This window comes from Ostrea edulis, chromosome 1 (assembly GCF_947568905.1).
Source record: "Ostrea edulis chromosome 1, xbOstEdul1.1, whole genome shotgun sequence".
Lineage (NCBI taxonomy): Eukaryota > Metazoa > Mollusca > Bivalvia > Ostreida > Ostreidae > Ostrea > Ostrea edulis.
The window spans coordinates 98,469,520-98,488,287 of NC_079164.1; the positions used below are offsets into that span (position 1 = coordinate 98,469,520).

The window sequence follows — 18,768 nt, forward strand, 5'->3', positions numbered from 1 at the left end:
AGATTGTAAAATGCCAGTGGGATAATTGCGAAATGTTCGAAAGTGTTTAAATAGACGAAATTCTCTTACACTGACACTCTGTTCCCCGCTGTGCAAGGAAAGAGAGAATGGCCAGGTGTATCTACCCATTGGTCATTTTAGCAGCCTGTATTGGTCTCGCGTTCTGTGACGTTTTGGGAGAGGTTAGTGAATCTTTTCCCCTCAGCTTATATAACGCGGTTGAGTTAAGGCTTTCCTCATAAAATTTTTAATGCCAGTGCTGTACATACATATACTTTACCGCACTGGCATATTGCACGACGTCACAATGAAAATTACGTCATGACGAAGGTCATGACGTACATATCTACAGTCCTTTTGTGGTTGGAAATGTCAAAATATTGTTTCGTTATTTACCACCGCTGTCAAACGGTAAACTACAATCGCGTAAAAGTTTCTGTCAAATGGGTTATATTAATTCTCTTTGATATTGAAAAAGTTTCAATTTCTTCTTTATATAGCATACATGCTAAAGTAATATCCATATTATATTGTGATCTTGATATCGCCCCTAATCTACACGTATAGTTACTTTCACAATGGACTCATTTGCATAAACAGGGTTTCTGTACATAAAATTTCATCATTGGCACGACACCCCGAGGTTTTTAAGTGAAAGATGTTTGATATATGAGACATGTGAACTTCAGTGCCAAAGGAAAGTTAGGGGAGCAAGTTCTGACTTCAACAGAAAATATGTTTTTCAGGCTAGATTCAACTTCGTATGTGCAAAAATCGCTGCATCTTGCATATTCAATGCAAAAATTAGACATGTTACAAGTCAGAATAAACTTGCTCTCAGCACTTTTCAAATTAAGAAATTAATATGCTTTGAAGTTATATTAACTTCAACTTGCATTGATATCTGGATATCGTGCCAATTTAACGATTTATACATACACGATACGTTTTTATCTTGTTTTTTGATCACGTGATACAGAGTTGATGTAGAGACTGTCGGTCTGGTGAAAAATGTATAAGAGGTCAATATGCATTTAATGATATATACATATTGTTTTTGTATAAAAGGGTTGTGTTTACAAAATTTGTCACAAATTGATCTGTTTATTAACGCCTTTTCCCTGACATATTTCTATGGCCCTACTTAACACAACTGCGAAACTTGATATTCACCACTTTTTGTAAGATAATAAGTTCATTTTTAAATCATACTGCATTAAGCATATGAACATACATTTTTATGGCTTTCATTCCAATAAAAGATTGGTGTCATTGTATTTATCACTGAAATATTATAACGTGTGTGGAGGTAATTAAGGTCTTCCGTTCCAGACGGAAGACCTTATAGTGATTCTACTGTTTATTATGTCTCCGAACACAAAGTGTCGGAGACATATTGTTTTTGCTCCGTTTCTTATTATTATTATTTTCTTCTTATTCTTATTATTCCTCTTCTTTAGTGAGAAATTTGTCCGACCGATTTTGTGAAAGTGCTTCGACAGATCCACTTCAAACTTTGTGAACTGATAGGGGGTCACTAGGAGGGGTGCATTCAACTTTTCAAATTTTCAAAATGGCCGCCGTTTCAAGATGGCGGCCAAAAAACGTCAAAAACTCAAGGTTGTCGGATTTCAACCAAATTCTATTTCTAGGGTAATTTACTGACCCCGAGTTCATTTCCACCATCAAAAATTTTTTTTGAGCCGCCATTTTCAAAATGGCCGCCATATACCGAAATATTTGAAAGTGTTAAAATATCTACAACATTTGGGTTCTGGGGTAAATGGAGGGTCCACAATTCATTTCTAGCATCAGTATTTCCTTCCAATCTATTTTCAAATGTTTCAAAATGGCCGTCATTGAAGAAAATGGCGGCCAAATTACAAGTCCGTCGGATTTCAACCAAATTTAGTTTCTAGGGTTTTTAGAGGATCCTGAGTGCATATCTGGTATCAAAAACCATTTCTGACATGGGGAGGTGTTCGGAGACATTTTTGTTGGCATCCCAACACAGTTATAGCTCGTTATTATTATTATTATTCTTTTTTTTCACACTGAAGATTTCTCAGAGACGGCTGGATGGATTTTCTTGAAATTTTTACAGATGATAGAGAATATAAATACCTCCAGACGTTTTTTTTTTTTTCATTTTTTTGAAATTCACTTCTGTTCGTCAGATATGTCGGATTTCCAGTTTTTTCAAAAATATTTTGTCCGCGCGAGATCTCAGAAACGGTAAAAGATTAAGATACCAAACTTACAGGAGTGATAGACCTTAAGGAGTAGGCGAGCCGAATTGGGTTAAGCACGTCTGCCGTCACTTCCGGTCGCTACGGGAAGCGAATTTAAAAAATGGATTTTTTGAACTTTTTTACTTTTTAATGTTTTTCTTTGATAAAGGTAAGATCAATAGAGACTCTTTATAGAATGCTGAATATGATATTTGTTTTTAAATTGATCAAACCAAACTCTAGATATTCGTAGTTTTAATTTTGAAGCGAGGTCCTCGATAGCCTAATGGTTAGCGTGGTGGATTTCCATGCGGGCGACCCGGGTTCAATCCCCCAGATTACTCGAATATTTTTTCCCCACTTTTTAACAAATGAAGATTTTAAGGTTATCTACTGGACACAGAAAGAACGGAAGACCTTGTTGCCACGGCAACAAGTTTCTAGTTCTTTTTATTATTCTTTTTTTTTCACTGAAGATTTCTCAGAGATGGCTGGATGGATTTTCTTGAAATTTTCAGGGATGATAGAGAATATAAATACCTCCAGACAGTTTTTTCATTTTTTTGAAATTCACTTCCGTTCGTCAGATATGTCCGATTTCCGGTTTTTTTCAAAAATATTTTGTCCGCGCGAGATCTCAGAGACGGTAAAAGATGAAGATACCAAACTTACAGAAGATACCAAACTTACAGGAGTGATAGACCTTAAGGAGTAGGCGAGCCGAACTGGGTTAAGCACGTCCGCCGTCACTTCCTGTCGTCACCAGAAGTGATAAAAAATATCGAAAAATTAAAGTTGTAGTTGTTGAATCGAAACCTATACCACTTTATCAGGTATCTTTTGGAGTATTGAAAACCGTTGACCCCACCGGAAGTGGAAACGTCGACTTCCGGTAATTAAGGAAAAACTTTTCAAATTCTCCTTTTTCAATGCCTTAAATCTCGTTTACTAAACAAGTGTTTGACTTGTATTCAACATATATTGTAGACACTATAAATGTCTAGAGTAACGTCAAATATTTTTCGAAAATTCACTTACGGTCGTGAGATAGGGGGTGGACAAATTCAAACTTTGTTTTTTCAGTTTCTCAATAACGAAAATATATAGACGCTTGAAACTTGTAGGGTTGATCAACTAGCTTTAGGCCATTGTACACATACTTTCAATTTTTTAGTCCGTCACTTCCGCTCTATACCAGAAGTATTTGAAAAAAATGACGATTTTCCGATTTCTTCGAGTGATTTCTCAGAGATGACTGGATACATTTTCTTGAAATTTTCAGGAATAATGTCTTATGAAATGACTTTCCTGTGGGTTTTTTTGTTTTTCCAAAATTCACTTCCGGTAGGAAAATATGGCCGATTTTCTGTTTCTCAAACGAGATTTTTTCCAGCATTTTTCTTGGAAAAGGTAAAAGATAGGTTCATCAAATATTCAGGGATGATCAATCTCTGTTTGTAAGCATGCAATAGGGTGTTGAGCATGTCGACCGTCACTTCCTGTCGTCACCGGAAGTGATTGAAATAATCGTAAATTTCAAACTTTTTCTTGTAAATTGAAACTTATACTAGTTTATTAAGTCTCTTTCAAAATATCAAAAGAATATTGACCCCGTCGGTAGTCAAAACGACTACTTCCGGTTTCTTGATAAAATACTTTTTTACTTTTCGTCTCTTTGTCCCCACAAATCTCGCTTATATTTGAAGTGTTTGATATGATTTTCACATGTCTTAAGAATAGTATCAACTTCTAGAGTTTTGACAATTTCGTTTTTCAAAATTGACTTCCGGTCGGTAGTTACCTACTACTTTTTTTTTCTTTAGTCTACTTCTTTTTGTTGAAAACTCTTCAGATAGAGACGTGAAATTTTCAGGGAATATAGACAGTAAAGAGTCACTGTCATTCATAGGAAAACACATCTGAATAGTACTTCCGGTCGTCACCGGAAGTTACAAGAAATGAGTAAAAAATTCGATAATACACTTCTCATTTATTGTTAAAGTACATTCTCTGATATATTTGAATGGTTTTTGTAGGATCAGAAAACTCTTTACCGGAAGTGAACAAACGGAAGACCTACTCATTACTAGTAATGAGTTTCTAGTTAATTCTTTTTATTAGGGTCTTCCGTCTTCAGCGGAAGACCCTTCTATTATTCTATTGTTGATTTTTCACTTTTCTTATTAAGGTCTTCCGTCTCCTGCAGAAGACCTTACTATTATTGTTCGCGTTCTTCTTCTTCATTATTATTAAGGTCTTCCGTCTCCTGCGGAAGACCTTACTATTATTGTTCGCGTTCTTCTTCTTCATTATTAAGGTCTTCCGTCTCCTGCAGAAGACCTTACTATTATTGTTCGCGTTCTTCTTCTTCATTATTATTATTATTATTATTATTATTAAGGTCTTCCGTCTCCTGCGGAAGACCTTACTATTATTGTTCGCGTTCTTCTTCTTCATTATTATTATTATTATTATTATTTTCCTTGGTAGTACACGCGTTTTTCTCAGCCATTTCTCGATCGATTTTCACGAAATTTTCAGGAAAGATGTCTTTTGGTGACGAGACTTTGCTTGCAAAATTTCGTGCTTGACGTCACTTCCGGTCAGGAGTTATCTCTCTTTTAGTGACTTTTTGAAGGGCCTTGTTGTCCACACATCTCCTCCGTTAGTTTTGAAGCTAGAGTCTTGAAATTTCTACACAAGATAGAGTAAACATTTTAGAAGATTTGTGGGGGATTCGATTTTACCGGAGGCGATTTGCCTAAACGCTCGCCTGGACCTGAACAAATGGATGCCAAAATTTTTCGCCGATTTCGGCGATTTTTCACCTTTGATCTCCAATATCTTTTTTCTTGCAAATATTTTGTTAAGACATGTAGAACAAAAGTTGTGCACATTTACGAGATCTTTTCGAAAATATCAAGATTTAGGGGCTAGCCCCTTCAATTAGGGATCTAGAAGGGCTCAAAGTCTAGATCAAATATCTCAAAAATCGTTAATATTTTGGTATAAGTCAAAGAACAAAAACTGTTCATCTCAACAATCCAAATCTAGTCATATAAAAATTGAGGTCATATGTTACGTAATAAGGGATTTTAAGGGCCAAAACCATAAATTTTTTACCCCTTGTATCTCGAAAACGACAAATATTTTGAAAAGCAATAAAGAACAAAAGTTGTTCAGAATGATGATCTGAACAATATGCATATTTCGTTTTTACCCTATGTGGCCCCGTTAGGGAGCTACAGTTTGGCCCCTAAAAATTACTTCTAGAAATAACTCGAGAACGGTAAAGAATTTCTAAATACTTGTTGAACAAAAAATGTTTGAAATGTCATGACCTTTCTTACGATATCAAGCAAAAGGGGCTGACCCTTTAAATTAGGGGCCCAGAAGGGTCCAAAGGTTTATGAGAATATCTCAGAAACTATTAATATTTTGTAATAAGTCATTGAAGCGGAAATGTTCATCTAAACGAGCTTGTTCTTATCAAATCAAAAAGTAGGTCATATGTTACGTAATAAGGGATTTTAAGGGCCAAAATCATAAATAATTGACGCCTCATATCTTGAAAACGACAAATATTTTGAAAAGCATTATTGAACAAAAGTTGTTCAGAATGATAATCTAAACAATATGTACATTTCGTTTTTTCCCTATGTGGCCCCGTTAGGGAGCTACAGTTTGGCCCCTAAATATTTCTTGTAGAGATAACTCGAGAACGGTAAAGAATTTCTAAATACTTGTTGAGCAAAAAATGTTTAAAATGACAAGGCCTTTCTTACGATATCAAGCAAAACAGGCTGGCCCTTTGAATTAGGGGTTCAGAAGGGTCCAAATGTTTTTGAGAATATCTCAGAAACTATTAATATTTTATAATAAGTTGTAGAAGCGGAAATGTTCATCTCAACGAGCTTGATCTTATCAAATCAAAAAGTAGGTCATATGTTACGTAATTAGAGATTTTAAGGGCCAAAATCGTAAATATTTGACGCCTCATATCTTTAAAACGACATATTTTTTGAAAAGCATTATTGAACAAAAGTTGTTCAATGTGTCATAACCTATCGATCAATATCAAAAAATTGGTCTGTGGGCCTCATGGCTCGCCTGTAGAGTCGATTTTTGTCGATATCAGTCAATTTCAAAAACTTGTAACTGGTAAATATTTTGTAAGGACATATTGAACAAAAGTTGTTCAGTTTATCGAGATCTATCGATTGATATCAAGAAATAGGCCTATGGTCCTAATGGCTCGCTTGTAGAGTCGATTTTTTGTCGATATCGGTCGATCTCAATAACTTTTTACAGGTAAATATTTTGTAAAGACATATAGAACTAAAGTTGTTGAGTCTATAGAGGGCTAACAAATGACATCAAGAAATAGGCCCGCGGGCCTTATGGCTCGCCTGGAGAGTCGAATTTCAAACGAATTTCACCGCAACTTTGCTTCAGAAGCTTATGATATGAAAAATTGATTATATCTAAAGTGTCTTAAAGTCGGAAACTAAATTGGGACTCATTTGTCTTTTTTCATTTTTTTTTTTAACTCCGAGTGCATCAACAAATCGGACGGAAGACCTACTCGTTGCTCGCAACGAGATCGTGTCTAGTTATTATTATTATTCTTTTTTTTTTTTCTCCTTACCGATTTTTGTGCAGAAGATTTCTCGGAGATGGCTGGATCGATTTGCTTCAAATTTTCAGGATTGATGCGTTGCCATTTGAAGTTTGTACCGCCATTTCAATTTTTGAAGAATCACTTCCGGTTGGAAGTTATCCCCCTTTTATCGATTTTCAGATGACCATTTTGTCCAGACAAAAACTCAAAAACGATAAAAGCTAGAGTGCTGAAATTTTCAGTGATGTTAGACGACATGTTGTAGTTGTGCACCTGGGTTTTAAAAATTTCCGGAAGGGCCTAGTATGGAAGCTCGGTAGGGGTCGAAAATGGAGTTTTAAAAAGTGTCCAATTTTTTTCCACGTTTTGAATCATAACTTTTTACTCGTAAATATTTTGTTTAGACATATATAACAAAAGTTGTACAGTTTATTGAGATCTTTCGTGCCATATCAAGAAATGGGCCCATGGGCCTCATGGCTCGCCTGAACCATTGAATTTCTGTTACAATGATTAACTTTTTTCTCACGAAACTTTTGATAAGACATGTAGAATAGAAGTTGTTCAGTTTTGCAAGTTCTATCTAATGGTATCTAAAATAGGCATCCGGGCGTCATGGCTCGCCTGAACAGTCGAATTTGTATCGCAATTAATAACATTAATAACTTTTTCCTCGAAAAACTTTTGACAAGACATGTAGAACAAAAGTTGTTCAGTTTTGCAAGATCTTTCCAACAACATCATGAAAAAGGCCAACAGACCTCATGGCTCGCCTGAACAGTTTGTTAGTGTCACAATTACTAACTTTTTTCTCAAGAATCTTTTGATAAGACATGTGGAACAAAAGTTGTTCAGTTTTGCAAGATCTTTCAAACGATATCAAGAAAACGGCCCACGGGCCTTATGACTCGCCTTAACAGTCTGATAAATGTCGCATAACTTTATACTCGTAAATATTTTGTTTAGAGATATATAACAAAAGTTGTACAGTTTATTGAGGTCTTTCGTGCCGTATCCAGAAATGGGTCAATGGGCCTCATGGCTCGCCTGAACAATTGAATTTCTGTTACAATGATTAACTTTTTCCTCACGAAACTTTGATAAAACATGTAGAATAAAAGTTGTTCAGTTTTGCAAGTTCTATCTAATGATATAAAAAAAGGCCTCCGTGCGTCATGCCTCGTCTGAACAGTGGAATTTGTATCACAATTAATAACATTAATAACTTTTTTCTCGAGAAACTTTTGACAAGACATGTAGAACAAAAGTTGTTCAGTTTCGCAAGCGTTAACTAACGATGTTAAAAAATAGGCCTGCGGGTCTCATGGCTCGACACCTGAACAGTTGGGTTATTGTTGCAATCTATAACATTTTAGTCAAGAAACTTTTAATGAGACATCAAGAAAAAGGCCCACGGGCCTTATGACTCGCCTTAACAATCTGATAAATGTCGCAATCAATAACTTTTTTCTCAAGAAAATTTTGATAGGACATGTAGAGCAAAATTTGTTCAGTTTTGCGAGATATATCTAGAATGATTAAAAAAAATAGGCCTCCGGGCGACATGACTCGTCTGATCAGTCGAAATTGTATCGCAGTAAATAACATTATTAACTTTTTTCTCGAAAAAAGGCTGACCTCTTTAATTAGTGGCCGAGAGGGGCAGAGAGTCTTTAATTTATAACACTTAAATGATTAATATTTGTAAAACATTACTGAAGCTAAATTGTACGTTTAGACAATATATTTGTATCATTATTTATGAACGAAAATCTCAGTCAAATTCTTATCTCATCACATCTAAAATTGGACGGAAGACCCACTCGTTGCTCGCAACGAGATCACATCTAGTTATTATTCTTTTTTTTTTCACTGAAGATTTCTCAGAGATGGCTGGATGGATTTTCTTGAAATTTTCACAGATGATAGAGAATATAAATACCTCCAGACGTTTTTTTTTTCATTTTTTTGAAATTCACTTCCGTTCGTTAGATATGTCCGATTTCCGGTTTTTTCAAAAATATTTTGTCCGCGCGAGATCTCAGAAACGGTAAAAGATTAAGATACCAAACTTACAGGAGTGATAGACCTTAAGGAGTAGGCGAGCCGAATTGGGTTAAGCACGTCCGACGTCACTTCCGGTCGCTACCGGAAGCGAATTTAAAAAATGGATTTTTTGAACTTTTTAATGTTTTTCTTTGATAAAGGTAAGATCAATAGAGACTCTTTATAGAATGCTGAATATGATATTTGTTTTTAAATTGATCAAACCAAACTCTAGATATTCGTAGTTTTAATTTTGAAGCGAGGTCCTCGCTAGCCTAATGGTTAACGTGGTGGATTTCCATGCGGGCGACCCGGGTTCAATCCCCCAGATTACTCGAATATTTTTTCCCCACTTTTTAACAAATGAAGAATTTAAGGTTATCTACTGGACACGGAAAGAACGGAAGACCTTCTTGTTGCCACGGCAACAAGTTTCTAGTTATTTTTATTATTATGTGATCGAATAATGCAGTGCTTTCTCATTGGCATTCATGAATACAGTATGTATCCCACGCTTCTTTGTTTTGATTGTGTATGTTTGTTATCTAAAGCTGAATGAATTTACATAAAATTGACATCGAGTATTTGTGCTTTGAAAACTACATATATATTTGACGTCAGATATCTATTTTTTCAGATCCAAGAATTAAAGAAAGGACAGAAGGAAATGAAAAATATTTTAAGGGAAATTCAGGGCGGACAAATTGAAGCAAAGAATATGTTTAAAGAAATCCTCTCTAAATTGTCCGACCATAGCAAACATTTAACGTCATCTCCTCCTGAAGAAGGGTCCAGGTTGCCAAAGGTATATATAAACATATTTTGATTTTTCTTCATTGATAAACTACTCTACACAAAGTTTGTTAAATACAAATTTATAAATCAGATACAGATATTTACTAAAGATTTTCTTTTAAGCTTTATAATGGATCCAAAATACCACCTGTAGCTTTTTAATAGTCATCAACGTTTTTATTTTTCATCCAATGTTGAGAAAGAGTGAGCGTGGGACGTATGAATGTTTAATTATTTGGGGTTTAAGGTGCCTCACTTGAAAGAGTATATCAAATCAGCACAAATTTGTTTAATCATGAAATAGATGATGATATGTAATGAATACCTATGTCAAAAAGCCAGAAAATATGCAATTTTTGAGAGAGAAAATCAAGATCTAATAAATATATATCGAAAATGATTAAAAACAAAAGAAACTGTTGGAATTGAACTCGAGATCTACGAGTCAGTAAACCGATCCTTTATCCCCTGAACTAAGTAGATATGGAAACAAATTGATCGATACCAACATTTGAATCGCCACCTATTGACGTAGTGTCACAAAATGTAGAAATCTAGTGAGATACTTTAAAGCTGCACCGGTGATATATCATCAATATTTCCGCGGGAAATGTGGTAAATAGCAAAACGTGGTACTTGGGATAATAATGTTTCGTTTGTTTTACGTCGGTTCGAGATTTTTTTTTTTACTTTTATTGAGACGTCTCCAACTGTAGATTGTTTCATTGCACTGGTCATAATACATGGATGTTCAAAGGAACATTATAATTCAAATTAAAATCCTTTCAGACGAATGTTAGCGTTTGTGGATATATGTCGACTTTTTGTTTTATAAAGGCAGGGTATGTTGAATCTGATGTTTCTTTCCTGTGTTGACTTAATTCATTAACCAACTGGTTGGTTGTATGTTATCGTACCCATCTAACATTTAATATCATCTAAATCTAAAATTAAACACCTTTTTATCCTTTATATAGACGATTCTTATCAATAGTTTTGTTTAAAAAAATCATTTTTATTCGTCTGCCTGTAGGCAGAGAGACTTATAGTGATCAGTCTGCACGTGCGTTTTGGCATTGACAGTTTCTCAAAATTTTTAACTATCCTCGCCGCTGTTGAATGCAAAAAATTGCACATGAACTTATTATAATGAGTTACAGATCAGGTTGAATTTTACTGTGCTGACCTTTCTTTGAAAGAGTTATGGGCTTTGAACTTAACTAATTTTATCTATTTCACAGTTTCTGATTTTATGGCCTTTCTCTGCAGCTTCATTTAAAATGTATGCATAAATATATATCAATGAATTACTGATGGAGTTTGAGTTTGGGGTTTATCGACCTCTTTTTGAAAGAGTTAAACTTTTCTCATGCTTATCATCCCATCGCAATGATATCTCGCTATTGAACTCCAGTTTCAGAAATACAGTCAGTCACCCATGCTTCTACATGTATATCTTAATTGTGTATTTTTGGTATTCAAAGTAAATAAACGTACATGAAAAGATGTCATTGAGTATTTGTGCTTTGAAAACGAACTACTAGTTTTATTCAGGCAGAACACTCATTACGAATTTGATGTCGGGTATCTTTTTTCAGATCCAAGAATTAAAGAAAGGACAGAAGGAAATGAAAAATGTGTTAAGGGAAATTCAGGACGGACAAATTGACGTAAAAAATATGTATAAAGAAATTCTATCTAAATTGTCCTACAATAACCAAACTTTAACTTCATCTTCTCCAGAGGAAGGGTCCAGGTTCGCATCGGTATATATAAACATACCTTGATTTTTCTTCCTTAATATACTAATCTACACTAAGTTCTAAAATATGAATATTCAAACCAGATACAAGTGTCTACTAAAGATTTTCTTCTGAGCTTGATAGTGGATCAAACGCATTTGTTTAAGATAGTCATCAACGTCTTTATTTCTCGTTCAAAACCTGAGAAAGGTTCGGACCAAGACTGAGCTTATAGAATAAGGACACTTGTTTACTTTGGGTTCAAAGCCAAAAATGTGATATATCATTCATATATTCACGGGATGTGTGGTAAATAACAAAATGTGGTATGTTGGATAATGATTTATTTGTTTGATTTACGTCCCTTTGAGAAGGTTTTACTCTTAATGAGACGTCTCCAACTGTAGATAATTTTATTACACTGGTTTAGAGAACATTATAATTCTAAATCATCTCAGACAAATGTTGGCTTTTCATTTTATAAAGCCGGGGTTTGTTACTAGATGAAATATGAAGATAGCGAACAGTGATCAATCTCACAACTCCTATAAGCAATAAAAAATGGAGAATTTGGGACACACAGACCACCGGATATACCGGAAGTGTGATCAGGTGCCTAGGAGGAGTAAGCAGCTAATGTCAACCGGTCACATCCGCCGTAGTCAAAATCAATGAGCCAAGAACGGCCAACCAATCGGTATGAAACACGTCACACAGCATTAGACCCAATCATAGATTGTATAGGCAAACTAGATTGTTACTTTAAACGAGAATTGTTTATCAGTAGCCTGCCTCGATGTTGACATTCTAAACATAAAACTAAGGTTTGTTAGATCCGAGGTTCCTTTCCTGTGTTGATCATATAATTCAATATCCAACTGATTGTTTGTTTCTTCTCTTACCCATCAAACAATCAATGTTATTTAAAGCTAACTTTTGACAGCTTTTTACCCTTTGCATAGACGAAGCATACGATTTAATCCAACAAAATGATTTTAGTCCACACACATGGCGGGGAACTTTATAGGGATCGGCCTGCTCGTTTGTCCGTGCATTGACAATTTTGTTGATTTATAGCTATCCCTGCAGTTGTTGAATGGAACATTTTTATATGAACTCATAATGATAAGTTACAGATCAACTCTGAGTTTTGTTTGGTTTCATTTCACTGACCATTGTGCAAAAGAGTTATCGGCCTTGAAGCTAGTAGATGAGAGGTGAAGATAACGAACAGTGTTCAATCTGATAATCGCAAATTCTATGGTCTTTATAACGATCTAGTTCGTCAATACAACCTCGCATTGGGTCAAATGCTGTCTGACGTGTTTCATACCAATTGTTAAGCAGTTCTTGGCACACTGATTTTGACTGCAGATAACTCCGTTTCCCTGATCAGGATATAGGGCTCACGGCGGGTGTGACCGATCAACAGGGGATACTTACTCCCCCTAGGCACCTGATCCCACCTCTGGTGTGTCCAGGGGTCCGTGTTTGCCCAACTATCTATTTTGTATTGCTTATAGGAGTTATGAGATTGATCACTGTTCGTTATCTTCACCTTGCTATAAGCAATACAAAATAGGGCAAACACGGACCCCTGGATATACCAGGGGTGGGATCGGGTGCCTAGGAAAAGTAAGCATCCCCTGTCGGCCGGCCATACTCGCCGTGAGCCCTATATCTTGATCCGGTAAACGGAGTTAACCATAGTCAAAATCAGTGTCCGAAGAACGGTCTAACAATCGGTTTGAAACACGTCAGACAACATTTGACCCAATGATAGGTTGTATTGGCAAACTAGATTGTTATAACAACTATAGAATTAGCTAAATGCCGACTTTAAACGAGACTGTTGGAACCCCTGCACAATCAACTTGTTTGTCAGTTGTCGGCTTTGATTTAAAAACTGACCATAAGCAGAACAAACTCTTGCGTATCGAATCAATAGAGAGATATAAACACCATGTGCAGGTGATAATAGAATATTGCTACATAAATATGGGAAGTTGATGATTGCATATACCTGACAGTTTTTAAGACTTTTTGACCTTTCCTTCATTTATCAAATGAACATGTATACATAGATTACAGATCATGTTTGAGTTTGAGCTTTATTGATCTGTTTTTCAAAGGGTTACATGTATGAACCTTGAACTTTGCTAAAATGTAACATAAGCAGGGTCATTGTCATATGCTCGTCATCACAATGATATCTCGTTATTTATGTCGTTATTGTATTGTCATGCTTGCTATTGCAATGATATCTCGTTATTCATGTCGTTATTGTATTGTCATGCTTGCTATCGCAATGATATCTCGTTATTCATGTCGTTATTGTATTGTCATGCTTGCTATCACAATGATATCTCGTTATTTATGTCGTTATTGTATTGTCATGCTTGCTATCACAATGATATCTCGTTATTTATGTCGTTATTGTATTGTCATGCTTGCTATCACAATGATATCTCGTTATTTATGTCGTTATTGTATTATCATGCTTGCTATCGCAATGATATCGCGTTATTTATGTCGTTATTGTATTGTCATGCTTGCTATCGCAATGATATCTCGTTATTTATGTCGTTATTGTATTATCATGCTTGCTATCGCAATGATATCTCGTTATTTACGTCGTTATTGTGTTGTCATGCTTGCTATCACAATGACATCTCGGTATTTATGTCGTTATTGTGTTGTCATGTTTACTATCGCAATGACATCTCGTTATTTATGTCGTTATTGTATTGTCATGCTTGCTATCACAATGATATCTCGGTATTTATGTCGTTTTTGTATTGGCATGCTTGCTATTGCAATGATATCTCGTTATTTATGTCGTTATTGTATTGTCATGCTTGCTATCACAATGGTATCTCGTTATTTATGCTGTTATTATAAAGAAATGGTACGAGCCTGGAGGTTACATTGTATCCCTCAGTAAAACAACTTCCGGTGATGACGTAAAACTTGAGCTGGAAATGTCGTTGGCGCCATCTACCGTAGTTACCTGGGGAGTAAATGATTGTCTAGTAGAAGGTACTAATCATGTTTCAGATATTGCTACATTATGTAGTTATTATATATATATATATATATATATATATATATATATATATATATATATATATATATACACACACACACAAATAACATTTTACATACCTGTTATTTTTCTCCAAGAATAATGTAAAAATATTTTCTTAACATTTGGCCAAATAATTCTTGAAAGAGAAAAGTTTTGTTTTGCTTCTTGGGAGATAAATTGCAATAAGCTAACCATACGGTGAATGATGAATGATTTAGGACATAGAATGCCTTTTCACTTTTTACTTTTAGATGGATAATATGAATGATTGATCTTTATACCAAACATGCGTAAAATGTTTGTCAACAACATTCAACAGTCTCTTGCATAATTACTTTTTATTTCAAACATATTTTTCCACAATAAACAAGACAGTAAATATTTTTCCATAATGAACGAATTTTTCAACAGTAAACACACTGTTCTATCTATCTATCTATCTATCTATTTATATCCATCTATTCATATATTTCTATCTATTTATTTATGTATCTCTCTATGTCTATATATCAATCTTTCTTTCTATCTATCTCTATTTATTTCTATCTATCTGTCTATTTATCTATCTATCTCTATTTATCTAGTCATCTCTATCTATTGATCTATTTCTATATATGTATGTATGCATCTATCTTTGTCTCTCTCCCTTTCTTTCTATCTATCTCTATTTATCTATCTATGTATTTATCTCCATATACAATAATGTATCTCTATTCATCGATTTCTCTCTATCTGTGCATTTATGTATCTATCTTGATCTATCTACCTTTCTTTCTATCTATTATTATTTATTTATCTTTCTATATCCTAGAGAGAACGACCGGGGTTACCGAAGATAATGACAAACACTTTTTAATTGCCATTAACTATGTTGTCAATAATAACAAGCAGATATCGAGATCATGTAATAGCTTTCCATAGGAGTCAATCCAATCAAATGAGAGTGATGGGTGAAGAACTTTTTCTTCTAAATTCGTTGATTTATGTTCTATCATCTTTATATTCTAGCCAACGCCAGCACCTTTGGCACCTCAAGCAAACGATTAAAGAAAACTACCCTGTACACAATACATGTAAAGGCACCAGTGGAATCTTTATATTTCATAACGTTCAGCGTGGACGATGTTACAACAAATTATAAACTGAATGTCACTGCGGAGGATGGAACAACACGTTATACCAATCCCACGATTTGTCAGTCAGCCTTCACTCAACTTTCTGACAATTCCTATGAAGCTATTTACCGTTGCAAGTCAGAGTTAGATTCTAGAGATTCATGGTATATGGACGTTGGTCTCTATAGAGGCTCTGATTCGGAATACAAAGGAGAATCAGTACGTTAATCTCACCATTGAGCGAAACACCACAGCAACGGCAACCGTTGTTTTTTCCGATGAAGTAATAGAGAAATTTCGAGATTTTCTATTTCTATTTAGCTCTCTTACCAAGCTCTCTGGTGGTGTTCTCACTTCCACCACATACATAATTGTTCACGATATCAGTCAAACAAAAACAGCAGGTGAATTCAAGTTCCACCCAACATTCTCGAATAGGGACCGTTTGGAAGGAGAAACAATACCGATTCTATGTGAAGCAATGGGACGAAATCCGCCTCCTATTAAAGTGGAGAGAAATGGAGAAATTATCACGGAATCAGATGGTGTGTCTGCTATACAGAGCACTTCACGCATTTGGTCAACTTCCTATGTGACTTTCCTCCATGCCTCAAAACAAGTGGAGGGAAACTACACGTGTGTTACAGAAAATCAAGGCAAGCGGGTGGTGTCTCCACGGTATATTCAAGTAGAAATAAAACCAAGATTTGTCTGGTCGTTGACGAAAACGCTGGTGAATGAACAATATTTGGCAAGTGTTTACATAGTCTTTTACACTATGGTTTTCTATAGTATATAGTATATGCTAGTATATGGTATACTAAAGCATGGAATGTTAGGTTTTTTTTATGTTCATTCGAAAAACATTTCACTGATATGTGACGTCACTAGGTATATGTGAAGTGCCACCAGTTCAAACTTATGCACTCATACGCTTAGCTGCAGAACTGTAGCTCTCTGACAAATTATTGTGACGGAGCAGAGAGCTACAGATCCACCCCGTACAAAAATCTTCGATTTACGGCGCACAAAAAGCTGTGCACGTTTGAGGCCTGATATCGTTGTATTTTCGTGTTGCTGTCTCATAAATTTCATATAAAAAATTCTTAGCATATTTTCCTACTATACTTGTGTCCAAACATACCTTCAAATATTCATCAAAGCCCCATACGACTCGAACATTCACAGCTTCAAATGATTTCGTTTGTTGACGTAGCCATGTCTGGTAGCCGGTCAATTCGAACACTGTTGCTATTGGTACATGTTCATAAAACTTGTTATAAGTTATGCATTCGCTCTTCATTTATTATCAACACGAATAATTAATAGAGATTGAAAAAAATATAGTTTTTCTAAAGGTAAATTCAGCTAATGAAAATTCTACAAAAGCCTATTATGGTCCTTAACACACGTGTGGCAGGGATGGAGACCAAACCAGATTAATGAAAGCTGCATTGCCGTAATTTTGCTATTTGAATAATTATCATTTAAACGAACTGAGATGATACATCATCTAAAATTTTAGCTAGAATATTTGTGGGAATACTAGTTCACATCTAGACGTTATTGTGCAATTTTTTTTTACATGAAACGGGATTCGAATTGACTGGCTGCCTAACATGGCTAAGTCAACAAACGAAATCATCAAAAGCTGTTTGTCTTCGGGTCGTATGGGGCTTTAAGGAATATTTGAAGGTATATATTCTAATATATCTTGACGATCTTGCTGTTGCAGATCTGGAGGTGTTGAGAGTGCAAAATGACATTGAGAAAGGTGAAGATAACGAACAGTGATCAATCTCATAACTCCTATAAGCAATACAAAATAGATAGTTGGGCAAACTCGGACCCCGGGACACATCAGAGGTGGGAAGTGAGAAATAATTTTAAAAGACAATTAACATACTTTACAAGAAATATTTCTTTTCAGTTTTGCTTTGCGTATTAAAAGGAAGAGGATATATCTAGGGAGTGTGGGTCCAAATTTTAGGTGCCTGTGCTACGAACGACCGAAATCATCAGAATTAAAATCATATAAAAAAAATCTCCATTTATCGTATTCGAGAGAAAGTATTATAGAAGTCCATGATGAAAATACATGTGTATTTGAGGATGACGTATATCATCTTCAGGATTGTTCATGTTGTAATCATACTTACCAAATCTAAAAATATCTGCAACGTAGATTTTAAAATTATGTAAATGCCTCATGCATAGCTCTGATCCTTAGACGAATTTGACGCCATTCTTTGACACTCTGGTTTTTGTTTGTTCCTACAAGTTTATTGTTATTTCGGATTTCCAATATTTCAGCTTCAGCATCACTGAAGAGACGTTGTTTGTCATAATGCGCATCTGGTGCATCAAAATTGGTACCGTATAAGTTTTACATTACAACCCAAGGGTTGAGGCTTCTGCTGGTGGACTGTTAGTCCCCGAGGGTCTCTACAGCCCAGTAGCTAAGTACTTCGTTACTAGCTTGAAAATACGAAATACGAATGTACATTTAATTGCTGTGATAAAATGTAGAAATTCATTTCAAAAATAAGGATTATCTCCCTCATGTTTAGCTCTGATCCTTAGACGAATTTGACTCTAGTCTTTTGCACTCTGTTTTGTTTTAATTTAAGTTTATTGTTATTTCGGATTTCTAAACTTACAGCTTGGGCATCACTGAAGAGACATTATTTGTCGAAATGCGCATCTGGTGCATTAAAATCGGTACCGCATAAGTTTTACATGCACCAGCATGTTTAAGTCAGCTACATATTGCGTCTGTGGTACATCTCGCAATTCCTAAGATATATTACATATACTTGTACATTATTCATTTCAGAAAAGCGTACTTATAGTAGTAGATGGAGCGAAAGGACTTTCCTTAACCTGCAGCAATACATCACAAGGGAATGTCACCTTAGCCAATGAGAAAAGATCTCCACTGTCTGAATGGAATGAGCGCGTAGAGAACGAATATACCTGGACAACACAGAACACGGAGACAGAAGAATCCTACTTTGAGTACACACCATTTGTTTCATGTATTGCAAAAGACAAAAATGGTGAAATCAAATTTGATCACGTTATTTGGTAATCAGAATTTTGAAAATTAAAAATAGATGTCTTCGAAAAA

At 35.2% G+C, this 18,768-nt stretch overlaps 1 protein-coding gene and 1 long non-coding RNA gene across 4 annotated transcripts; both read left to right on the forward strand.

Annotated features, from left to right (window-relative positions):
- On the forward strand, positions 1–16,393 carry LOC125671379 (uncharacterized). Of its 3 annotated transcripts, none has more exons than XM_056140007.1 (5): positions 19–182; positions 9,536–9,703; positions 11,292–11,459; positions 14,339–14,474; positions 15,532–16,389. In XM_056140007.1, exons 1-5 carry the CDS (start codon positions 108–110, stop codon positions 15,864–15,866), a joined length of 882 nt encoding a protein of 293 aa, XP_055995982.1. In that variant the 5' UTR covers positions 19–107; the 3' UTR covers positions 15,867–16,389. The 3 variants fall into 3 exon arrangements, with proteins under 3 accessions (XP_055995987.1, XP_055995982.1, XP_055995986.1); XM_056140011.1 differs by having other exon boundaries at positions 11,292–11,363; positions 15,532–16,095; XM_056140012.1 differs by lacking the exon at positions 11,292–11,459 and having other exon boundaries at positions 1–182; positions 15,532–16,393.
- Positions 16,394–16,446: 53 nt separating this feature from the next.
- Positions 16,447–18,768, forward strand: LOC130046843 (uncharacterized). The gene is made up of 2 exons (XR_008795873.1): positions 16,447–17,333; positions 18,475–18,768. It is a non-coding gene; the product is annotated as an uncharacterized LOC130046843 (long non-coding RNA).

Bases quoted from the DNA above. Each gene is read 5' to 3' on its own strand.
- LOC125671379 (XM_056140007.1), top strand. From the start codon at position 108: ATGGCCAGGTGTATCTACCCATTGGTCATTTTAGCAGCCTGTATTGGT. The intron at 9,704-11,291 runs GTATATATAAAC...ATCTTTTTTCAG, and splicing joins AAGGGTCCAGGTTGCCAAAG to ATCCAAGAATTAAAGAAAGG. The intron at 14,475-15,531 runs GTACTAATCATG...TTTATATTCTAG, and splicing joins AAATGATTGTCTAGTAGAAG to CCAACGCCAGCACCTTTGGC.